Consider the following 22,389-nt stretch of genomic DNA (forward strand, 5'->3'; position numbering starts at 1 on the left):
ACTTTTAAGTTGAGATCCAATGGATCAATTAGAGTGCGACATGTGGTGCGACAATCTTGTTCTCATATATAGTCAAAATTACTCCAAAATGTGGTTCACATGTGATTGAATTCCTAAAAGCAAAACCCTAAACTCTAAACCACCCTAAACTCTAAACCCTAAAACCTAAACTATATATTCACGGGTTTAGGGTTTAATAATTAGGGTTTAGGGTTTAGCAATTAGGGTTTAGAAATTGTGGTTTAGAAATTAGGGTTTAGGGTTTAGATTGAGTTTTTAACACGAACGGTTTAAAGTTTAGGGTTTAGGGTTTTGGGTTTAGGACTAAACCTAAAACCCTAAACCCTAAATCGGGCTAAATTATGATTGTTCCGTTGAATTTCAAATAAATTATTGGATGCAGGGGATTACAACTCTATATTTACTTACTATCTTTTGCTATTGGTCCATGCTAATAGAAGGAACTCAAACCTAAATGATTTATATGTGAAGGGGTCGGGGGAAGCGGGGGGAAGCAAATTATTTTTTTTTTTTCGTTTTTCTTTAAAACTTTGTTCACAAATATTATAGATTGGATGAAAATATGAACATTTAGAAAAGACACTTCGTGATGAATGTTATTATTTTGGCGGGAAAACGATCGACAAAAATAATATTCAAGATAATATTGTTCGTGAAGAATGTTAACGTTTTTTTTTTTTTTATGTTTTGTGAAGTAAAATTTAGCCCGATTTAGAGTTTAGGGTTTGGTGTTTTGGTTTTATGAAATCTAAACCTAAAACCCTAAATTTCTAAACCCTATAAACCCTAATATCTAAAACCTAAACATACGCTCGAAAAACACGATAATTGTTATATATTACTTCTTCGAGCGTTTTACCGCCAAAATAAAAATATTTATCACAAAGTGTCTTTATTAAATGTTCATATTTTCATCCAATCTATAATGTTCGTGAACAAAGTTTTTACAAAAAACGAAAAAAAACAATGTTGCTTCCCCCCGCTTCCCCTCGATTGGTTACTTCCCTCTTGTTCCTACCAATATATATATATATATATATATATATATATATATATATATATATATATATATATATATATATATATATATACAAAAGAAAATGGTAACCCACTCGCAATCGATTAGTATTTATACTGTACATAAATGGCACAAATTTAGTATGTTTCTATAGTCAACAAGGGTCAGGTTGAGTTGACCCAAAATTCTTTTTTTCGTACATTCTCTTCAGTTTGCGATTCGTTTGGCCCATTTCAGTTTAGCAAACTATATCATACCTATTTGTGGGACACTACACCGAAGAATTGAGAAAAACATCAATAATATACATTATCAAACTCTATACGTCGAACCTATTAGCATATATGAACCGTTGACTACTACTACTTTCGAATTTAAGTCCCTTAATTTGTTTTGAACAAGATTTTTTATTTATATTTATTCACTTTTGAACTTTTAAAATGTTATATTGTTTATTTGGGTTATTATGGTTAAAGATTGTCTTAAAACATCATCATTCCATAAAACCCGCGAAATCGCGGGCCATTAACTAGTTAGGGTTTAAAGTTCAGTAATGTTTGTTTAAAGATGGTGAGGGTATGTTGGTCATTTACTGTAATAAAAGTGGAACTTGGCTTTATATGTTAGTACTAAAAATTAAGTAAAAAATTCAAGGATTAAAATTGCAAAAAAGAAAAATGATTAGGGACATAATTAGCAAAAGTGATCAAGCATAGGATCAAAAGTGATGAATTGGAAAAGAAAAATGATTAGGGACATAAAATTTCAACTCCTACGTGTCATTTGTGTAACTTTATAGTATCCTCAACAATCTGTATATAATTAATTGGTCACTGATTCCATGTGAGCGAAAGGTTGGAGTTTCAGCTTCAATTTCGCTTTCCAAACCCTTCGAATATACCGAATCAAAGGTATAAATGAGGAGCTTAATCAGGAGATTATGCGATTTTACTTTGAATGAGAACATATGCTATCAAAGTGATTGTTTGCATTCTTTATAGTATCTTTGGAACTGTTCTATAAAATTGTATCATTTTCGGTATCAATTAGGACTTAGGAATGATTAATTTCTGAATGAGAGTAAATTTTTTTTTTAAACTTTGTTATATTTACCGTCTTTGGCATGTGTTTTGTTTCTTGCACATTAGGTGTTCGATGTATTGCCTCACTGAAGTTTTTTTTTTTTTTTTTTTTTTTTTTTTTTTTTTTGTCTTTGGCATGTGTTTTGTTTCGTTTCAGATATAGTTATGACTATGATAATGAGATCCTATTGTAGGTCTGCTGAGGTTTTCTGGGACAAAATTATTTGTTTAGGTGTTTTGATATTTGTAAATATAAATATAGCAAGTTTTGTTTCAAAGTCTTTGAAAAGGTAGAAGGTTTTCCCTGTTCGGCTACCCGGGAGGGCGAGTAATCCGACCCCATACTCTGATGTACGCAGCCCAGCAGGATTACTCTCTGACTGTTTCCAACCCTTCCCTGGCCACCACTAAATATTCGTCCCAGACAGGATTCGAACGTGAGACCTATTGCAAGGAACTTAGGGCCCCAACCACTGGGCTATCTAGTGATGGTTAGAATTCATAACAGGTTTGAATTCAGTGTATTTTCTAACAGAACTGATTGTATATTATTGTCTAATCTAACAGGTTTGAATTCTTGTATCGATTCAAAAAGAAGTCGATGGCTGAACCAACTTCGAGTGGTGTGAATGAGGATGAAATTTTGGCCCTTGAGTACAACACTACCAATGTCAAGAAGGCAAAGTTAAATTCGACACTAGCTGCACTTCTAGACGATCCTGTACTTGCAGATGTGCCAAGAAAACCGACTTTATCAGATGTTGACACCCTAATAAGCTTGGAACTAGGAAGTGCTATGCGTGTTTCTGTACATAAGTTGGACGGTACATCTTTTGGTATGTAAGTTTTGCTTGTGTAGCTTATTTATATCAGCTTAGTATTGTTAATGATTGTCTGTGTTGGACACAGATGTTGCAGTGATGAATTCTGCAACAGTCAAGGATTTGAAACTTGCTGTGAAGAAAAAAGTCAACGAAATGGAGCAGTCAAAAATGGGTCATCGCCACATTTCTTGGTTTGTTCTTTAGCTTTATCATTTATTCTTTTCTTTTTCTTGAGTTACAACTTACATTTTTGATTAAGCTATGGGTTAGGCTTTTTCTGTAGACCCACCAACATGTACTGGTCTACTTTCTATTTATTATTGAGTGATTAATAGTAATAAATATATTTTAAACCTGTCGTATATAATATTAATCAAAATATTATTTTGAATGAAACGATTTAGTATGTTGAAACCATTTGAATACATGTTCAGTGACTTGTGACCCTGTTTATCCAGATGCGTCTTTACCTGATCTTTAAATGTAACCTTCTTGAAACATTATCCATCAAATACAATCTAAATTGACGTGTTTCCACTTAAGTGGGTTGAAATTGCTACCTCTAATATGCTAGTTATACCAAAGAGCCAAAGGCTTGGCGGTATCGAGTGCACCCTTACAACCTTGAGGTTGAGGGTTCGAGTTCTGCTTAGGACATTTCGTGGTGTATATATTCGTGTTAGTATTAGGCGGGTCTGTGATTTTGCCAAAAAAAAAAAAAGTTATCGATTTTCCCTTTTCGTCATAACTCAACGAATGCTCTGTCTGCTTGGTACTTTCTAATGTTTTTTTTTTTTTTCGGAATACTAATTGAACCTGCTCTACATTGGTTAGTCTATTAATCGTGAAATATACATATGTGTTTCATTAAAAGGTTTTATGTGAAATTATTTGAACGAAACTTGTGTGTTTCTTGAGCTTGACTTTCTTGTTTTCAGGAAGCATGTGTGGCGAAATTTTTGTCTCTCATATCACAATGAGAAGCTTCTAAATGATGATGCGATCCTACAAGATTACGGCGTGCGTAATCACTCTCAGGTACTTACATCAGCTGTTTCATCTATCAAAATTTATAACTGATGCAAAATTTTGAACATCGTGAATTTATTTTATCAACTGGGATTATTGTTGAACAGGTGCATTTTATTCCGTATGTAATGTCAAGGGAATCAAAACAACATTCACGAAGGAGAAAGCATCGGTTTTTTCATGGACTTAATAGACGGGAATGAATTGCTGGTCCGAAAGTATTATCGGGGTGGAGTTATAAACATTTGTTATCTTCATACCTTGTTTCAGTGACTATATGAAGTATATAGTTTGTAGTTCAGGCATTTGAATTTCTTTATAAATTCGTCAATTTTACTAATTTTAGGTACTGAACGTTGGTAAGTGAAAACATATTTGGAATCAAAAAGTGTATCAAAATTACCAACATATAAACACTTATTTTTATTTTAAAAAAATCGGAATTTGTTAATCTGTTGAACTATCGACTTAGTATTGAAGATATAACAGGGACATCATACCTGAAAATTACTGCATTGGGGATAAAATAAGAAGTGGTTTTAGAATTATCTGTTTAGAAATACAACAGTACTTAAAGAGAATTCAAGAACTTGAGTTTGGTAATTAAATACAGTATCAAACAACACATTTAACGACAGATACCAAATTAAATGCAAAATCAAAGGGATAACTCATTATGAAATATATACCAACAAGAAGTCTCATTAGATTTGTTTATCAATAATCAATAACAACATCAATTGAATGAGTTAATATAATGTTTTTCCAACAGAATCAAATTATGAACAAAACTAATCGTTAAAAGTCACTGAGCTGTAACCACACAACAAAATTACGTCTTCGAGACCATGTTAGTTACTTCCCGACCGCATATTAATCAAACACGAACCACTGTAAAGCAAAGGTTCTCCTTAGCATCCCGAAACGACCATACCTGAATTCTCATATCAGTCTTTAACCCATTTTCTTGCACAAATTCTTTCCATTGTTTCTTGAGCACATAGTTAACATTTACTCCCATATCCCATTGCCCAAGATTCAATCCCCATTCACGCTTTCGTGGATCAAACACACGCACACTTACATCTTTTTTACTACCCAGAATTATTTTCTCATTCGTAGTCAAAATCTGATCTGAATTCTGCACTTGTTTCCCCGGCATCAACAACCGCACATGAATCCTGCTGACATCAGATGATGTAAGTTTCTTCTCAATGAACAAATTAACCTTCGTACCACCAACACTGGTTATAAAATCTTTCACATTGTAAACTCTTAACACATCATCGACCATATTTAAATTAGGGTTTACGATCTCCATCATGACATCATCAACTTCTTGGTGACGACCCACATTAACCCTGCTGGAACTAGTACTAGGGTTTCTTGAAGACACTTTTAAGTTATTTCTTGAATATATTTTTTCCACTTTAGGGTTTCTTGAACACCCAACACTATTCTTTCTTAAATCGAATATATCAATATTTGTCGCATCTTTTAACTCCATATTTTTGTAACGAGACGTTAACTGGGTTTTAGAAGAATGTTGCGATCCTTGATCAAGCACCCAACTTTTACCATCCAATCTGAAAACAAGTCTTTTAATCATTGAATGATTCATGTTCTTTTTTTCTTGTTCACGAAGTTTTGCAAGCATATTATCGACCTTTGCAGTAGCAGCAATGTTATTATCTTTGAAGCCCATTAACGACAATATGTTTCTGATGTTCTTCTTGCATTTTTCTTCTTTTGGATTCATGTTTAATTTCTTCATTGATTAATGATCGATCGGAAACTATCTGAATGATGAGTGATCAAGCGAGGGTTTTATTTAGGGTTATCGAAACTTGGAATCCAAGTTGGAGATCGAGGGAGTTGAGGTGCGTAAAGAGAGAGAGAGAGAGAGAGAAAGAGAGGTGTTTCTTCTTTAATTACAATTTGTACATCAATTATATATAAGGAAATTAGTTATAACGTCGTAGATATTACCGTTGTATGAGATACCTTATAGATTATAGATTTACCGTGTTAACTAAATTTTGTTACAAAAAATAATTCCCCGTTAGACGTAAAAAATTGGGGTTAAAATGTTTACACCTACTTCTGCATTTGTCACCCCCATTTGTTAATCCTTTTTTTTTATAATTTTGTTTTTTTAACTTTAATATCAGAGTTTATTAATTAAATTAAAAATGATTAAATTAATTCTGAATTAAATTCTTACAAATGTGTGTTGGTTACAACCAGTGTTGCAAAAAACCCGATTACTCGCCGATTAATCCCCGATTAATCATTTTTAAGAGTAATCCGTTTCGATTTCCAAAAATCCATTTAGCTAAACAGTCAACGTCAATTGATGAGTTAAAATTGAATTTGGTAATCAAAGTCGGTCATTAAAGTTAAAAATTGTTAACATTTTAACATGAATTTAAACTAAAACATTATAGTTTTTGAGCAAAATATATAACTTTAGACAACTATGTTAAAGTTTATTTTTATAGTTATGGTTTTTTTTTTTCTATATTTTCACATATAACTTTTAAAATTTAATATTTAAATGTATAAAGTACAATCCGATTAATCTCCGAATTACCGATTAATAATTCTAAAGTATCGATCGATTAATCTCCGAATAGCGAATTTTGCAACCTTGGTTACAACAAAACAATTACAGCGTAAATATTTACACGGATCGTTTGTATCAAATACATGTTTTTATATATGATGTAATAATACTTGCAGGTAAATGTTTGATGACTTGTGCAAAAAGAAATGTGATATGAAATAGTACGTTGAGTGGGGAGGGTACTTGTACAAAACAACGAAAGCAAGACAACTAAAAATCTCTATAAATTAATAATGTTGAGACGAGATATTTTATTAATTTAGCGAGATATTATTATATCGATAAATTAATAACTTATTAATTTAAAAAGTAGCTTATATTTGTGAGCAACTCTCAAAATAATATATCGACATTCGAAATTACTATGTCCGTTCACTTTACCTATTTGAATAAAACATAATCAAGGACCTTTAAAATTCTCATGTACGTATATTCACACGTAAAAGAACTTGTCAAGTTCAATGTACATACATCTAGATTGATCACCACAGAATGTCTAATGATAAATTTTAAAATCACATCTAGATCGATCACTATAGATTAATTTTTTACTAGAAAATCCAAAATTTTAAAATATTTTTGGTAATTATTAATTTATAGTTTCGATAGGACCACTATATTTACATTGGGATTTCAAAAAAATTATTATCTTATTATTTTATCGATTGGGGTCCAATTTTATACTGGTCCCAAGTTGGGATCGGACAAATTATTAATTTTATCGGGGTTATTAATTTATCGAGTATTAAATTATAGAGGTTTTACTGTATTATGAATTGAAGGTCAACCCTAATACCGAGACCATTCATGATCAAACAAAACTTCTCCACACAAAACTTCTCCACAGTCAAACTAACCTTCTTACTCTTCGTGACCAGTTTGATGAGTTTCCCTTACCCAAGCAAACCGAATGGACTTTAGCGACCTTGAAATAAACAAAAACTCCATGCCGGTCTCAGATGACGAAGAAGCCACCTTCTTAACCGCACTAGCACTGAATGAATCCTTAGACTTGACATCATTGTTTTTCTTCCAAGAAGCAGACATATGCACCACAAAAATTAATAACTGAATCCTGACCGCGCCATGGGCAGATGTAGTGTATGACTAGTGGTTGCAGGGGACACCACTGAAATACACGATGTAGTGAAAAATTTTGTGAGTATTTAAGTAGTGATATCAGTGGATAGTGTAATTTTTTTTATGTGATACCACTAAATTAAGTCATCTAGTAGAATTTTTTTTTGAGATTTTAACAGTGCCCATTAATCATAGCTCCACCACTGCTGACCGCCTTATGGGCTCGAATGCTTTTCCTAGACATATCAAAACACGAACACTATTTTTCCGACCTTGCATCTGACACATTTAAACTACCACCACCACCAACACACGAAGGACTGTTAAGGTCAAAACAAAAATCATGCAAACTTCTGTCACCATAAGTCTTAAAGGATACGAGTTAGAACCGTCAATCTCTATCGCAGACTTACCCTCAGACTTGTCAACAACATTTGCTAAACCCAAAACATCCTTAATCGCCAAAAATTGAATAGGATATATGTTTGAAGCTTGAAACACAACAATCTTTGAACCATTGTACCTTCACTTTTAAAAAGATTAATGATTTTTCAATCCAACACTTCATCCTACCAATCATCTTACTCAATAGCATAATGACACATCATGGTTTGAGAAAGAATCATTGGATGACACATGTCATCATCTTAGAATATTAGAAAATTATTAGGTTGAAATGGTGAGAGGGAAAAAACAATTTCTTTTTAGAAATGATCACCAAGTGTTTCACCTTTGGTAGTGTCATTGTTACAAGTGTAGTTTGAATACACTAGTCTGTCTTGTTTATTGCCACCGTAAACTACGGAGTATTTGTAAGGATTATTATCAATAAATTGATTAAAATTTTTAAGTATTAAGTATAAATTTTGTGTTCTAACCCTTCTTTTACTATTACTAGTGTTGTAAATCTCCTTATTTCTCTTTGAGATCTTTTCGAGATCTCGTTTGCGAAAATTGGCCGAGATGAGTTGTCCATCTCCCGAGATTTTTCGGTCAACATGGTCAAACTTGGTCAAAGCCACGATTTCTCGAATTTTCTCGCTCATACTTTGAATGTTCTCGCTCATTTCTCGAATTTTCTCTCAGAATCTAGTAATTTCTCTGATTTTCTCAAATTTTCTTGTAAAATCTCGTAAAAGTGTACATAAATATACATATATTTATATATATATTTATATTTGTATTAAAAAAACTAAACACTCAACGTGAGTCAACGTCCGAGATCTCCCAAAAAATGTTCAAACGAGATCTCCCGGAGATCCGAGTTCTCCAACCTTGACTATTACTTTAATTTAAAGGGTGTGTTTGGCACACCAGCTTATTGGAGCTTATGAGAGCTTATAGGAGCTTGAGCTTATGATTTTAATAATCTCTAAATCATAAGCTTTGTTTGGTAAACATAAAAAGTAAAACTTATAAAAATCATAAGCTCTTAAAAAATAAGCTACTTATAGTAGCTTATGAAAAAAAGTAGAGCTTGTTAACAGGAAAATAAATTCCAGCTAGTTTACCAAACACTTATAAAAAATAATAAGCTCCAGCTATCAGCTTTTTTTATAAGCTCCAACTCCAACTCTAGTCCATAAGCTCTAGCTCCACCTATGAAAGGACCCGCTCATATACATTATAAACGATTCACAATAGTTGATTACACCGCGAGGTATTTGACCTCTATATGATACATTTTACAAATATTGCATTCGTTTTTAAAAGACAAACTTTCTTTACATTGAAAGTTGACAGCATGCATACCATTTCATAATACATCCAACTATAATTGACTTAATAATAATCTTGAAGAACTCAATGACTCGAATGCAACTTCTTTCAAAATATGTCATGACTGACTCCAAGTAATATCCTTAAAATGAGCTAATGCACAGCGGAAGATTTCTTTAATACCTGAGAATAAACATGATTTAAAATGTCAACCAAAAGGTTGGTGAGTTCATAGGTTTATCATAAACAATATAATTCATTATTTTAATAGATCACCAGATTTAATATTCCCATTCCCATAACCATCCTGCATAAAATTCATTCATATGGATTGAACACCTGGCAATCTGTGACGACCCGGAAATTTCCGACCAAATTTAAACTTAATCTTTATATAATTCTGACTTGATAAGCAATGAATTTTAATAAATCTTGAACCTCCGAAAAGAGTTTTACACAAGCTTTTGGTCACCCTTTTATTTCGACGATTCACGAACGTCATAACTTGATTTAATTGTTTAATTAATGTGTATATATATATGGATTTATATATATTTAACTTGAAAATATGATAATTAAATATCTCATTAAGTATATTAACAAAGTATTATATATATATCTTCATACTACTAATTTAAAGAGTTTTCAAACAATATATATATTACTATTTAAACGACGTAATTAACTTATGTTAAAATGTATTTGCATATAATGTATTACGAGTGTAAATACATCCTTACAAGTATTGAATACACTTTATAATATACCAATACATAGAAAGGATAGCTATACTCGTATTTTCGTTCAATTTTCTCAAAGAATTCTACTCGCATTCATACGGTATTTTTACCCGTATTATACACAGCTTCTAGAAGTATTTACTATTGGTATATACCAATAGAAATCTGCAATTATTTGTGTAATATGTCATCCACGACCTAATCTATTTAATATATCATGCATGACTTAATACAATTTAACTTATCTTAGATATTTTCACTAAAAGCCAAAATTATAAGCTTATAAATAAGGACCATTTTAACTCATTTTTACTCCACATTTTCTTAAACTAAAAACACATATTTGAATGCTCTCATATCATACTTTAATCTCAGCAACTTTCCTCTTCATAATCAAGGTAAAATACTTCTCAAAATCCTTGTTCAATTCCTTGTATAGTTGCTATCTTATTATACTTATAAAACTTGTAAAAACTAGAACTTGTTTTGGTGAACACCAAGCTTGTTTGAAAAACTAATCTAATCTTTCTAACTTAACTCTAATAACACTTATTTATATGTATTATGATGTTATATTAAGTTAATATAAGAACTTATAACTTGTACATATGAAGAACACCTTGAAACTTAACATATATCCTTAAATCTCCATTCGGTAAAAAGCGGGCTGTTTTGGGTTGGGAATTAAAAACCTATCTTAGACTTTGAGTTCGAGGCTAAGACTTTGGAAATATGTAATATATGTAAATAAGACTTCCAGTATTTTTTTCATGATTTTAGACAAAGTGGAAGTATTTTATCAAAAATCATATATTGGTTGGATGCCGGGATTTTTTCAAATCTGTCCACCGACATAAAAAGAGGGTAAAGCTCTAAAAATTACTACTTGGGATGAACTTTTCGAATTGGTTTTGTAAAATTTACTTCTTAATGAATCCATATCAATTTGATTCACTTTAAACGGAGTTGTAATAAATATTTGGCGAGCAAAACAAAATCTGCTAAAATTAACGTTGTATGGACGAAATTTATATTATAACAACTATATTAATCATATCCTTGTTAAATTTTCTTATATCCTATATATATTTGGACATGTTATCAGTAGTATAACAAAATATTATAATCTTGGTTAATTCTGTGATTGTATATATGTATAATAATATTCTTGGTACGTCCTAACACAATAAGTATACAATACATTTTGATAAATCCTAAGACAATACGTACACAATACGTCTTAGTTAATTCTAAGACAATACCTATACAATACGTCTCTGGGTTGATGCAAAGACAATATGTATACAATACGTCGTGGGGTAATTCTAAGATTATATATATATATATATATATATATATATATATATATATATATATATATATATATATATACACCGATTATTGGACTGTTGGACTTTTCGGACTATTTTGGACTACTAACAAAGGACTAATAACAATGGACTACTAACATAAAATGTTAAAAATTATTATATAAGTATTCTATGAACTTACTTTATTTTATTCATATGTCGTATTATTATCTGAATCGTTATTATTGTTATAGGTTCGTGAATCCAAGGACGACGGTCATATTTTTAATAAGTTGAAAACTTATTATTAATATACTTTTACTACTGTGAGCATATAGTCCCATTTTTAAACTCTACAAATATTTTGGAATGATAATACATGCATTTTATATTTTACGCCATAGATACAAGTACTTAAAATATATTCTACGTTGAGTTGTACCACTTTGCATATCTTCCCTAATAGCTTGGTAACTAATATTTACATGTTGTAAGAACATGTATACGCGAATCCTATTGATAGATCTATCGGGTTTGACAACCCCAACCAGGCTAGTCGCTCTAGTATCGTAAACGGTTGCATAGTACTTCATTTTTACTACACTTGCTACAGTGTAGGGAGATTTCATAATAAAGAGAATATGCCACATTAATGGTTAAGTATGGTTATCGAAGCGCTCAACAACTTATAGAATACTTTTATGCACTTGCGAGTGTACATATATTTATAATTATGAAATCTTTGTAGTGACCTGAACTTTTTCATGTTTATATATATATTAAATGAAATTGTTATTTACATGATTAAGTGTTTCCAACATGTTAAGCAATCAAACTTGTTAAGACTTGATTAATTGAAATAGGTTTCATATAGACAATTGACCACCCAAGTTGACCGGTGATTCACGAACGTTAAAACTTGTAAAAACTATACGATGACATATATATGGTTATATATATAGTTAACATGATTTTATTATAAGTATGTATCTCATTAGGTATTTTAACAATGAGTTATATACATAAAAATGAGACTATTAATTTAAGAAACTCGAAAACGATATATATAACGATTATCGTTATAACAACGTCTTACTAGGTACATATGAATCATATTAAGATATTGATACACTTGGTTAATTATGTTAAATGATAAGTAAATATATTATTAAGTGTATTAACAATGAAATACATATGTAAAAATAAGACTACTAACTTAATGATTTCGAAACGAGACATATATGTAACGATTATCGTTGTAACGGCATTTAACTGTATATATATCATACTAAGATATATTATATATCATAATATCATGATAATATAACAATTTAACATCTCATTTGTTATAATAAACAATGGGTTAACAACATTCAACAAGATCGTTAACCTAAAGGTTTCAAAACAACATTTACATGTAACGACTAACGATGACTTAACGACTCAGTTAAAATGAATATACATGTAGTGTTTTAATATGTATTCATACACTTTTGAAAGACTTCAAGACACTTATCAAAATACTTCTACTTAACAAAAATTCATACAATTACATCCTCGTTCAGTTTCATCAACAATTCTACTCGTATGCACCCGTATTCGTACTCGTACAATACACAGCTTTTAGATGTATGTACTATTGGTATATACACTCCAATGATCAGCTCTTAGCAGCCCATTTGAGTCACCTAATACATGTGGGAACCATCATTTGGTAACTAGCAAGAAATATCTCATAAAATTACAAAAATATGAGTAATCATTCATGACTTATTTACATGAAAACAAAATTACATATCCTTTATATCTAATCCATACACCAACGATCAAAAACACCTACAAACACTTTCATTCTTCAATTTTCTTCATCTAATTGATCTCTCTCAAGTTCTATCTTCATGTTCTAAGTGTTCTTCATATATTCTACAAGTTCTAGTTACATAAAATCAAGAATACTTTCAAGTTTGCTAGCTCACTTCCAATCTTGTAAGGTGATCATCCAACCTCAAGAAATCTTTGTTTCTTACAGTAGGTTATCATTCTAATACAAGGTAATAATCATATTCAAACTTTGGTTCAATTTCTATAACTATAACAATCTTATTTCAAGTGATGATCTTACTTGAACTTGTTTTCGTGTCATGATTCTGCTTCAAGAACTTCGAGCCATCCAAGGATCCGTTGAATCTAGATCCATTTTTCTCTTTTCCAGTAGGTTTATCCAAGGAACTTAAGGTAGTAATGATGTTCATAACATCATTCGATTCATATATATAAAGCTATCTTATTCGAAGGTTTAAACTTGTAATCACTAGAACATAGTTTAGTTAATTCTAAACTTGTTCGCAAACAAAAGTTAATCCTTCTAACTTGACTTTTAAAATTAACTAAACACATGTTCTATATCTATATGATATGCTAACTTAATGATTTAAAACCTGGAAACACGAAAAACACCGTAAAACCGGATTTACGCCGTCGTAGTAACACCGCGGGCTGTTTTGGGTTAGTTAATTAAAAACTATGATAAACTTTGATTTAAAAGTTGTTATTCTGAGAAAATGATTTTTATTATGAACATGAAACTATATCCAAAAATTATGGTTAAACTCAAAGTGGAAGTATGTTTTCTAAAATGGTCATCTAGACGTCGTTCTTTCGACTGAAATGACTACCTTTAAAAAAACGACTTGTAACTTATTTTTCCGACTATAAACCTATACTTTTTCTGTTTATATTCATAAAATAGAGTTCAATATGAAACCATAGCAATTTGATTCACTCAAAACGGATTTAAAATGAAGAAGTTATGGGTAAAACAAGATTGGATAATTTTTCTCATTTTAGCTACGTGAAAATTGGTAACAAATCTATTCCAACCATAACTTAATCAACTTGTATTGTATATTATGTAATCTTGAGATACCATAGACACGTATACAATGTTTCGACCTATCATGTCGACACATCTATATATATTTCGGAACAACCATAGACACTCTATATGTGAATGTTGGAGTTAGCTATACAGGGTTGAGGTTGATTCCAAAATATATATAGTTTGAGTTGTGATCAATACTGAGATACGTATACACCGGGTCGTGGATTGATTCAAGATAATATTTATCGATTTATTTCTGTACATCTAAATGTGGACAACTAGTTGTAGGTTACTAACGAGGACAGCTGACTTAATAAACTTAAAACATCAAAATATATTAAAAGTGTTGTAAATATATTTTGAACATACTTTGATATATATGTATATATTGTTATAGGTTCGTGAATCAACCAGTGGCCAAGTCTTACTTCCCGACGAAGTAAAAATCTGTGAAAGTGAGTTATAGTCCCACTTTTAAAAATCTAATATTTTTGGAATGAGAATACATGCAGGTTTTATAAATGATTTACAAAATAGACACAAGTACGTGAAACTACATTCTATGGTTAAATTATTGAAATCGAATATGCCCCTTTTTATTAAGTCTGGTAATCTAAGAATTAGGGAACAGACACCCTAATTGACGCGAATCCTAAAGATAGATCTATTGGGCCTAACAAACCCCATCCAAAGTACCGGATGCTTTAGTACTTCGAAATTTATATCATATCCGAAGGGTGTCCCGGAATGATGGGGATATTCTTATATATGCATCTTGTTAATGTCGGTTACCAGGTGTTCACCATATGAATGATTTTTATCTCTATGTAAGGGATGTGTATTGAAATATGAAATCTTGTGGTCTATTATTATGATTTGATATATATAGGTTAAACCTATAACTCACCAACATTTTTGTTGACGTTTTAAGCGTGTTTATTCTCAGGTGATTATTAAGAGCTTCCGCTGTCGCATACTTAAATAAGGACGAGATTTGGAGTCCATGCTTGTATGATATTGTGTAAAAACTGCATTCAAGAAACTTATTTTGTTGTAACATATTTGTATTGTAAACCATTATGTAATGGTCGTGTGTAAACAGGATATTTTAGATTATCATTATTTGATAATCTACGTAACGCTTTTTAAACCTTTATTGATGAAATAAAGGTTATGGTTTGTTTTAAAATGAATGCAGTTTTTGAAAAACGTCTCATATAGAGGTCAAAACCTCGCAACGAAATCAATTAATATGGAACGTTTTTAATCAATAAGAACGGGACATTTCAATCTTGTGGTCTATATTTATATCGATTATAAACCTATATATCTCACCAACCTTTGTGTTGACTGTTTACGCATGTTTATTCTCAGGTTCTTAAGAAAGTCTTCCGCTATTGCATTATCTGAGCAAGCTGTGCATGGAGTCTCGTACTTTTATTTAAATAAAGTATTGCATTCAATAAAACCTTTGTCATGTATTATATTTGACTGTTATTTCACGTGTGTAGTATTTGGAAACCGATGTATTTTGGGGATTATTTCTTAAATATTCGCCCACTTGTTTAAAACATGCATTATGTGTAATAATAATGTGTTTTTTTATGAAACGAATGCAATATTTTCTAAAACGTTTCATATAGAGGTCAAATACCTCGCTATGGGACCAATGAGAACGTACTGCGTTTATAGTAGTATGGACGAGTCGTTTCAGTTGGTATCAGAGCGGTGGTCTTAGCGAACCATGTCTTGCATTAGTGTGTCTAACGGATAGTTATTAAGATGCATTAGTGAGTCTGGACTTCGACCTTAACTGCATGTCAAAAGTTTTGCGTATCATTTCTAGTCGGAAATCATCTGCTTATCACCCTTAGAAAATTACATGCTTATCATTCTTAGTCTAGACACATCTTACTGCATTGATTGCATAAATAGTGTATAGACAAAGTTCATATTTTAGCGTATATGCTAATTCATATCTTAGCGTATCTGTTACTGTAAACTTTGCCTAACATATTCCGTAAATTCCTCCGTAATCTATGAAATCTTTTGCTCTATATATATATATATATATATATATATATATATATATATATATATATATATATATATATATATATATATATAGATATTCTATGTAATTAGAATACCATCCGATAGACGGAAATCATTTCATATCGAAAAATCTTTATTCAATCGTACGAAATGGAACTCTCCACTAGTTCAAGTCCCTTGAATTCCGATATGGAATTTCACTCGAGCTCCGAAAGCAGTGTGATCGGAATGGATCAACCAATTAGCCATCATCTATATTGGATGAATTGGAGATGAGTTTGTAATCTACTTAATCATTAGAGACAAGAAGAAGGTGAAAGGATCCGAAACTAATCATCCGGACATCGTCCATATAGATTAAAAACGAATTACAATAGTTGATAACATCGCGAGGTACTTGACCTCTATATGATACATTTTACAAACGTTGCATTTATTTCTTAAAGGCAATCTATTATTACATCGAGAGTTGACATATTAGCCTAACATTTTATAACAACCAAATGATCTAATCTGCCATTTTCATAACAATAGTCTTTAATGAACTTCAATGACTCGAATGCAACGTCCTTGTATCATAGCTTAAATGGTCCCAAGTAGTATCCTTAACATGAGCTAATGCACAGCGGAAGACTTAATTCGTACCTGAGAATAACATGCTTTAAAACGTCAACATAAAGTTGGTGAGATATATAGGTTTGATGCTAGCAGCGTTATAACAATGGACCACAAGATTTCGTATATAATCATTTCAATAAAAATATTCTAAGTGGTTGAGCACTTGGTAACCATACTTAACATTTAATCACGTCGCATATTCCCTTTAATATGAAATCTTACTACACCGTACCAAGGTGTAGTCGCAAAACGAAGTACTGTGCAACCGTTGAATACTGGTCGTCCAGTCCGGTTGGGGTTGTCAGGCCCGATAGATCTATCAACAGGATTCGCGTTTACAATACCGCTGTAAATAACAGTTACCAAGCTACAGGGAAGTATGCCAGTGGTACAACTCAACGTAGAATATATTTTTCAGTTACTTGTGTCCATAACGTAAAACATAAAATACATGTATTCTCATCCCGAAATATTTAGAGTTTAAAAGTGGGACTATATACTCACTGTTGTCTCGAAGATATATATATTTTTGACTTGGTCTTCCGGTTGATATCACGAACCTATCCATATATAATATATCAATATATTTTCATTTTAAACAAACATCTCGTATATATATTTATAATACTTTCAATACTTTGAATAATTCCTTAGTCCGTAGTTAGCGTTTCGATGTTAGTAATTCAATTTTAATGGTTCATTTTTAGATGTTTAATATACCCGCAATAAATAAACCCCCAACGAAATAAATAAAACTCCCATAAAACCCCATCGTATATGTGTTGGTCGAGATTAATCTTGACCCATGGTACCGGTGTTGTCAAATGACGTGTTGCGTACATAAAGTACCGGTGTTGTCAAATGACGTGTTGCGTACAATCATGGGATCTTATGATTAATCTTCTCGTGTTGTTTACGGGTGATCCTGAACCATATGAAATTGAATTATGAGTACATATATATAAAATATCATGTTATCTTAGAAATATGTGATTTATATCTTTTTTTTCCAATTGATCCCGTAGTTGAAATGATCTAGGATAACCAATTTTGTTTCGGTCATAGTTTCTTCGTTACAAGTCCGTTTTCGTTGATTCAAATTGCCATCTTCTTGGATCGAGTTCTTCTTTAAGACTATGAACTGTAAATACCTTGGTTTGTATTCAAAATCATACGGCATAAGTGAAACATTAGTGAAACATATGAAGTTAAACATTTTGTTACAAAAAAAAATCATTTAATGACCATTTTTCTAAAAATACTTATACTTTGAAAAACCAAGTTTTACCTTATTAAATTAGCATATATTTAAGTTATATTACAGGTCTTGAAGTATTTTAAAAGTTAAGTTAGAAGGATCTATTTAGTTTGCAAACAAGTTTGAAAACATTCAAACTATGTTCTTGTTGTTAAACTTTTGTACCACAAAATAAGATAGCTATATATATATGAATCGAACAAGGTTATGAACATAGATTCTACCTCAAGTTCCTTGGATAAGTTTGCTGTAAAAGAGGAGTAAGAAGCTAGAATCAAAAGGGTGATAGAAGTGGATGAAAGATTGGAAGTAAGTTGGTGTTCTTGGAAGGTTTTCTTGAAGTGTTTTTGTATGGTTTTCTTATGGTGTTTATGTAAGGTTTTTGAAGCTAGATCTTCTTAGAACTTTACTGAATTGTTGAAGGTGTTTAAGGGTTATAAGTGTGTGTGTTTTAGCTAGGAGATTGAAGTAGTAAATGAATCAAAATGATGATACATATATACTCCTAAAAATGTGATCTTTAAGGATAACATGACAAAATTTTAGTTTGTAATCTTATGTATTTGTCAAACAATAATACAAAAGCAATTACCTTATACCTAGGGTAGTAACAAGGTCTGGTTAGGTGGTGATTTGATGTGTATATACCAATAGTAAATACGTATAGAAGCTAGGTATGATACGAGTACAAATACTCTAGATATACGTATAGAAATTTTGTGAAAAATGGAATGAGGATTCAAATATAGCTATCTTTTGTGAATACACTTATATGATTTTATGTATTTAAGTCTTAAAAGTGAGTAGATACATTACTTATACGATATATGTATAAACATTATAAGTCTTAAGTATTTATGTCAAATAACCTTACGTATAGTTATCGTTTTGAAAACTTAAGTTAGTAGTTTCAAAATATACTTATAACTTATAGTTTTTGATACAAAATAAGATATTAAAACATTCATTAATCATGTTAAATATGTATATATACATATATATACGCAAACGTATAATTATCATATATTGTATAGTTCGTGATATCGTCGGTCAAACTAGACGGTCAAACGTTGTGTAAAACTCTTTTCGGAAATATAAATCTCGACATTTTGGATTACTTATCATGTTGGTAAGTTTTAATTTATGTAAATATTAATCTTATAAGTATAGAACGATCGAAAAAAAATGCGGGTCAACTTTAGGGTTTTTGCTTATCGTGTCGGAACCATATAGAGATTAGAGTTTAAATTTGGTCGGAAATTTCCGGGTCGTTACAGTACCCATCCGTTAAAGAAATTTCGTCCTCGAAATTTGGTAGAGGTTGTCATAAATAACCATAGGAATGTTTTCATGACGAATATGAGGTAATAATGAAATTTTATCATTATTGAAAGATTTAGATAAAACGATTTGGTTATGCGAGACGCACGAGCGAAGCTATCACAAAAAAAAAAAATGAAATGAGTAAATATGGAATCGTTTTTAATCGATGACGTGGTTTAGAATTGATTTCCGGGATTTAAGGGATTTAGGAAAAATCTTACGTAATAAGATTTGGTTATTCGGCGATCAGAATCTTCTTTGATTTAATGCGGTAATCTGTTTCGATTTCTCTGTCGGATATTTCACTATAAATCCACCCCTTCGTTTCCTTATTTTTCACAACTCGCATCTTCTACTCTTTCTCCTTAATTCCTACTTTAAGGTATCCTTTGAAATGCTTCATCCCGTTCTGATTTTTGTTATACTTCTAACTTTTATATCTTTCATTCTTCTCTTCCATCTACCGCCAGAAGAATCTATTCACTTTTATGATTTTCTTGGAATTATAATGTTTCTAATTCTCCCGTGTCTTTACGTCGCCATACGTATTGATATACATGGTTTGTAGTTTCTGGGTGGTTGTTGGGTTTGATATCTTTCCTTATACTTCGATGCTCCTGCTTCTGTTTTCCATAATCATTGTCATCCATAGTTAATATTCTCTCCTATTTGCTGTGATCTATACCCCAATTTCTATTTTGGGACTTTGTCCCTTCGTTTCTTCTTCCCGTCCTTGAGTCAAGCGATCAATAGTTCGGAATTCGTAGGTATAAAATTTGGAATGAACCTAGCTATTGGTTTTAGAATAAAATTGTAATGGCACGATCTTGATTCGTTAAATTACTCGAATATTCCGGAAAAATAGAACTATCAAGGTGATACGTTCTAATATGTTTGGAGACTTGATAGAATGTAAGAGCCGTGTAACATGGCACATGATGACGGTACTGTGAATCATCACATTCCATTAGAAACTTAACATGACTTACTGTAATATAATGAAGTTGATCAAGTTTAATTATATTATACTAATTCATGTATCAGTTCCCAACACTACTTCAAAACATTCCTATTTTAAACTTGAAGGTTTTAGAACTTAGAAACTAACACAGTTTCTTTTATATTGTAACGCAGATATTACGGAGAAATACATGATTTTGGATAAGAACAGTTGTGAGAATATCTCCAGAAATATGGAGGATATGTATAACAAAAGATATGAAGATATCTTATAATATCTAAGATAAGATGATGATGAAGAATATCATCGGGAAAGGTTTAGGATAAGGGGTAGGTTTTTTTTTTTTTTTTTACTAATGGTTTCAGCAAGCACTGAATCGTTTGAATCCTTTGAAAGCAGATTCAGTTCTTGTGATTTATCTACATCCTCCTTCATACTTTGCTCAATCCGTTTTCCAGTTCCAACTCTCCTCTTTTTCTAAGCTTTACCAATACAATGTACTTCATCATTAAACTTTTGACTGTTAAAGTCGTTTACAGTTTTTTTTTTTTTTTTTTTTTTTTTTCTGCTTCTTCAGCATTTCAAGAACTACTTCATAGTCCAGGATGTTTTTCAGAACTTCACATTCGAAAAATGTAATTCTTAGGGATAGTCGTTCTCGGTATAACTGGGAGAATTTCTACGAGATTTTCAAAATACTGATTGCGGGTTTCGCCAAAGAGATAACGAGTTGCTGGTACGTCTGCTGATGATGTTGTGAAAAAAAGTTCTCCGGTAACAACGTCGAAAGGACAAAGTATAAATATCGAGATTATAATAGGAGTAGTCTCACTGAGAAGTCGAAGTGGAGCTGTGACAAAATTAGCTTCTTGAAAAGGAATCGTATGATTGTTTTTGATAATGAATGATAAGGAATTCGACGCGGATACGTTTTAACTATAACTTCGGTTTCGAAAATTTTTCAGGTGCATCACTGTATGCATAAATCTTTCTTCCGTAAACGAGGTGCGGCTGGTTCAACTTCTCGATCGAGGTGTTTTCAAGAATCATGAAAAGATTTGAATGAGGATTATAATTGTCGAAGTACAAATGAGGTTTAGGATGAAATCAAGTGGCAAAATTGAAGAATTGTTTAGTTTCATATGTTATAATCAACATTTTATTTCATTTTAATTGTCCAATGTTTCTTCTTTATGCCACTTGTTGGATTTGGATAGGTAAAAAAAAAATTCAAATATGAAATTTAAATGGAAATGGTTATTCTGGGGTGAACGGATACGTATATCGATGGTTGTAAGTAAAATAACAAATGACCGTTGAATCAGATTCAAGAATGTACAATATAACTTATTAATGTGAAATCTAAATATTCCTCGGGTACTACCCACCCGTTAAAATATTTTCATCATTATTAGTTTGTACGAAGGAATTTTTAATTACTATCTTTATGAAAATATACTTGCATATATATTTTCTTCAGAGATAATCATAGATTTAATGAGTCAATAAGATAATAAACTCATTTGATTTATCGTTAATTCTAGATTACATAATCTCTAAGACTTTAGAAATTACATAATCGTCATACGATACGTAAAGCGAAGATAATCGATGTAGAACGATATATAGAACGAAGATCATACTCGAAGTACAGATATTGAGTCGTGTGATGTTGATATTCGAGATACAGATTGTGATGTTGAGATTTTGGGGGTGACAAGAGTACTGTCGGCGTTGATGATGGTGGTATAGATTATGCTGCTGGTGCTGCTGCTGGTGTTTGTAACCTTCGCACCGTATTTTCTAAAGCCACTACCCGAGCGCGAAGCTCGTTGACTTCTTCT

General features: G+C 31.4%; 1 protein-coding gene across 2 annotated transcripts; it reads left to right on the forward strand.

Annotated features, from left to right (window-relative positions):
- Positions 1-1,811: 1,811 nt before the first annotated feature.
- LOC139893793 (U11/U12 small nuclear ribonucleoprotein 25 kDa protein-like) lies at positions 1,812-4,385 on the forward strand. Of its 2 annotated transcripts, none has more exons than XM_071876980.1 (5): positions 1,812-1,950; positions 2,689-2,957; positions 3,031-3,136; positions 3,884-3,983; positions 4,082-4,385. In XM_071876980.1, the coding sequence occupies exons 2-5, from the start codon at positions 2,723-2,725 to the stop codon at positions 4,175-4,177; spliced, it is 537 nt and encodes a 178-aa protein (XP_071733081.1). In that variant the 5' UTR covers positions 1,812-1,950; positions 2,689-2,722; the 3' UTR covers positions 4,178-4,385. The 2 variants fall into 2 exon arrangements, with proteins under 2 accessions (XP_071733081.1, XP_071733082.1); XM_071876981.1 differs by lacking the exon at positions 1,812-1,950 and adding an exon at positions 2,261-2,612.
- The last annotated feature ends 18,004 nt before the right edge of the window (positions 4,386-22,389 follow it).

The sequence above is a fragment of the Rutidosis leptorrhynchoides genome, chromosome 2 (assembly GCF_046630445.1).
Source record: "Rutidosis leptorrhynchoides isolate AG116_Rl617_1_P2 chromosome 2, CSIRO_AGI_Rlap_v1, whole genome shotgun sequence".
Taxonomy (NCBI): domain Eukaryota; kingdom Viridiplantae; phylum Streptophyta; class Magnoliopsida; order Asterales; family Asteraceae; genus Rutidosis; species Rutidosis leptorrhynchoides.

Bases quoted from the DNA above. Each gene is read 5' to 3' on its own strand.
- LOC139893793 (XM_071876980.1), top strand. From the start codon at position 2,723: ATGGCTGAACCAACTTCGAGTGGTGTGAATGAGGATGAAATTTTGGCC. The intron at 2,958-3,030 runs GTATGTAAGTTT...TGTTGGACACAG, and splicing joins GTTGGACGGTACATCTTTTG to ATGTTGCAGTGATGAATTCT. The intron at 3,137-3,883 runs GTTTGTTCTTTA...TCTTGTTTTCAG, and splicing joins GGTCATCGCCACATTTCTTG to GAAGCATGTGTGGCGAAATT.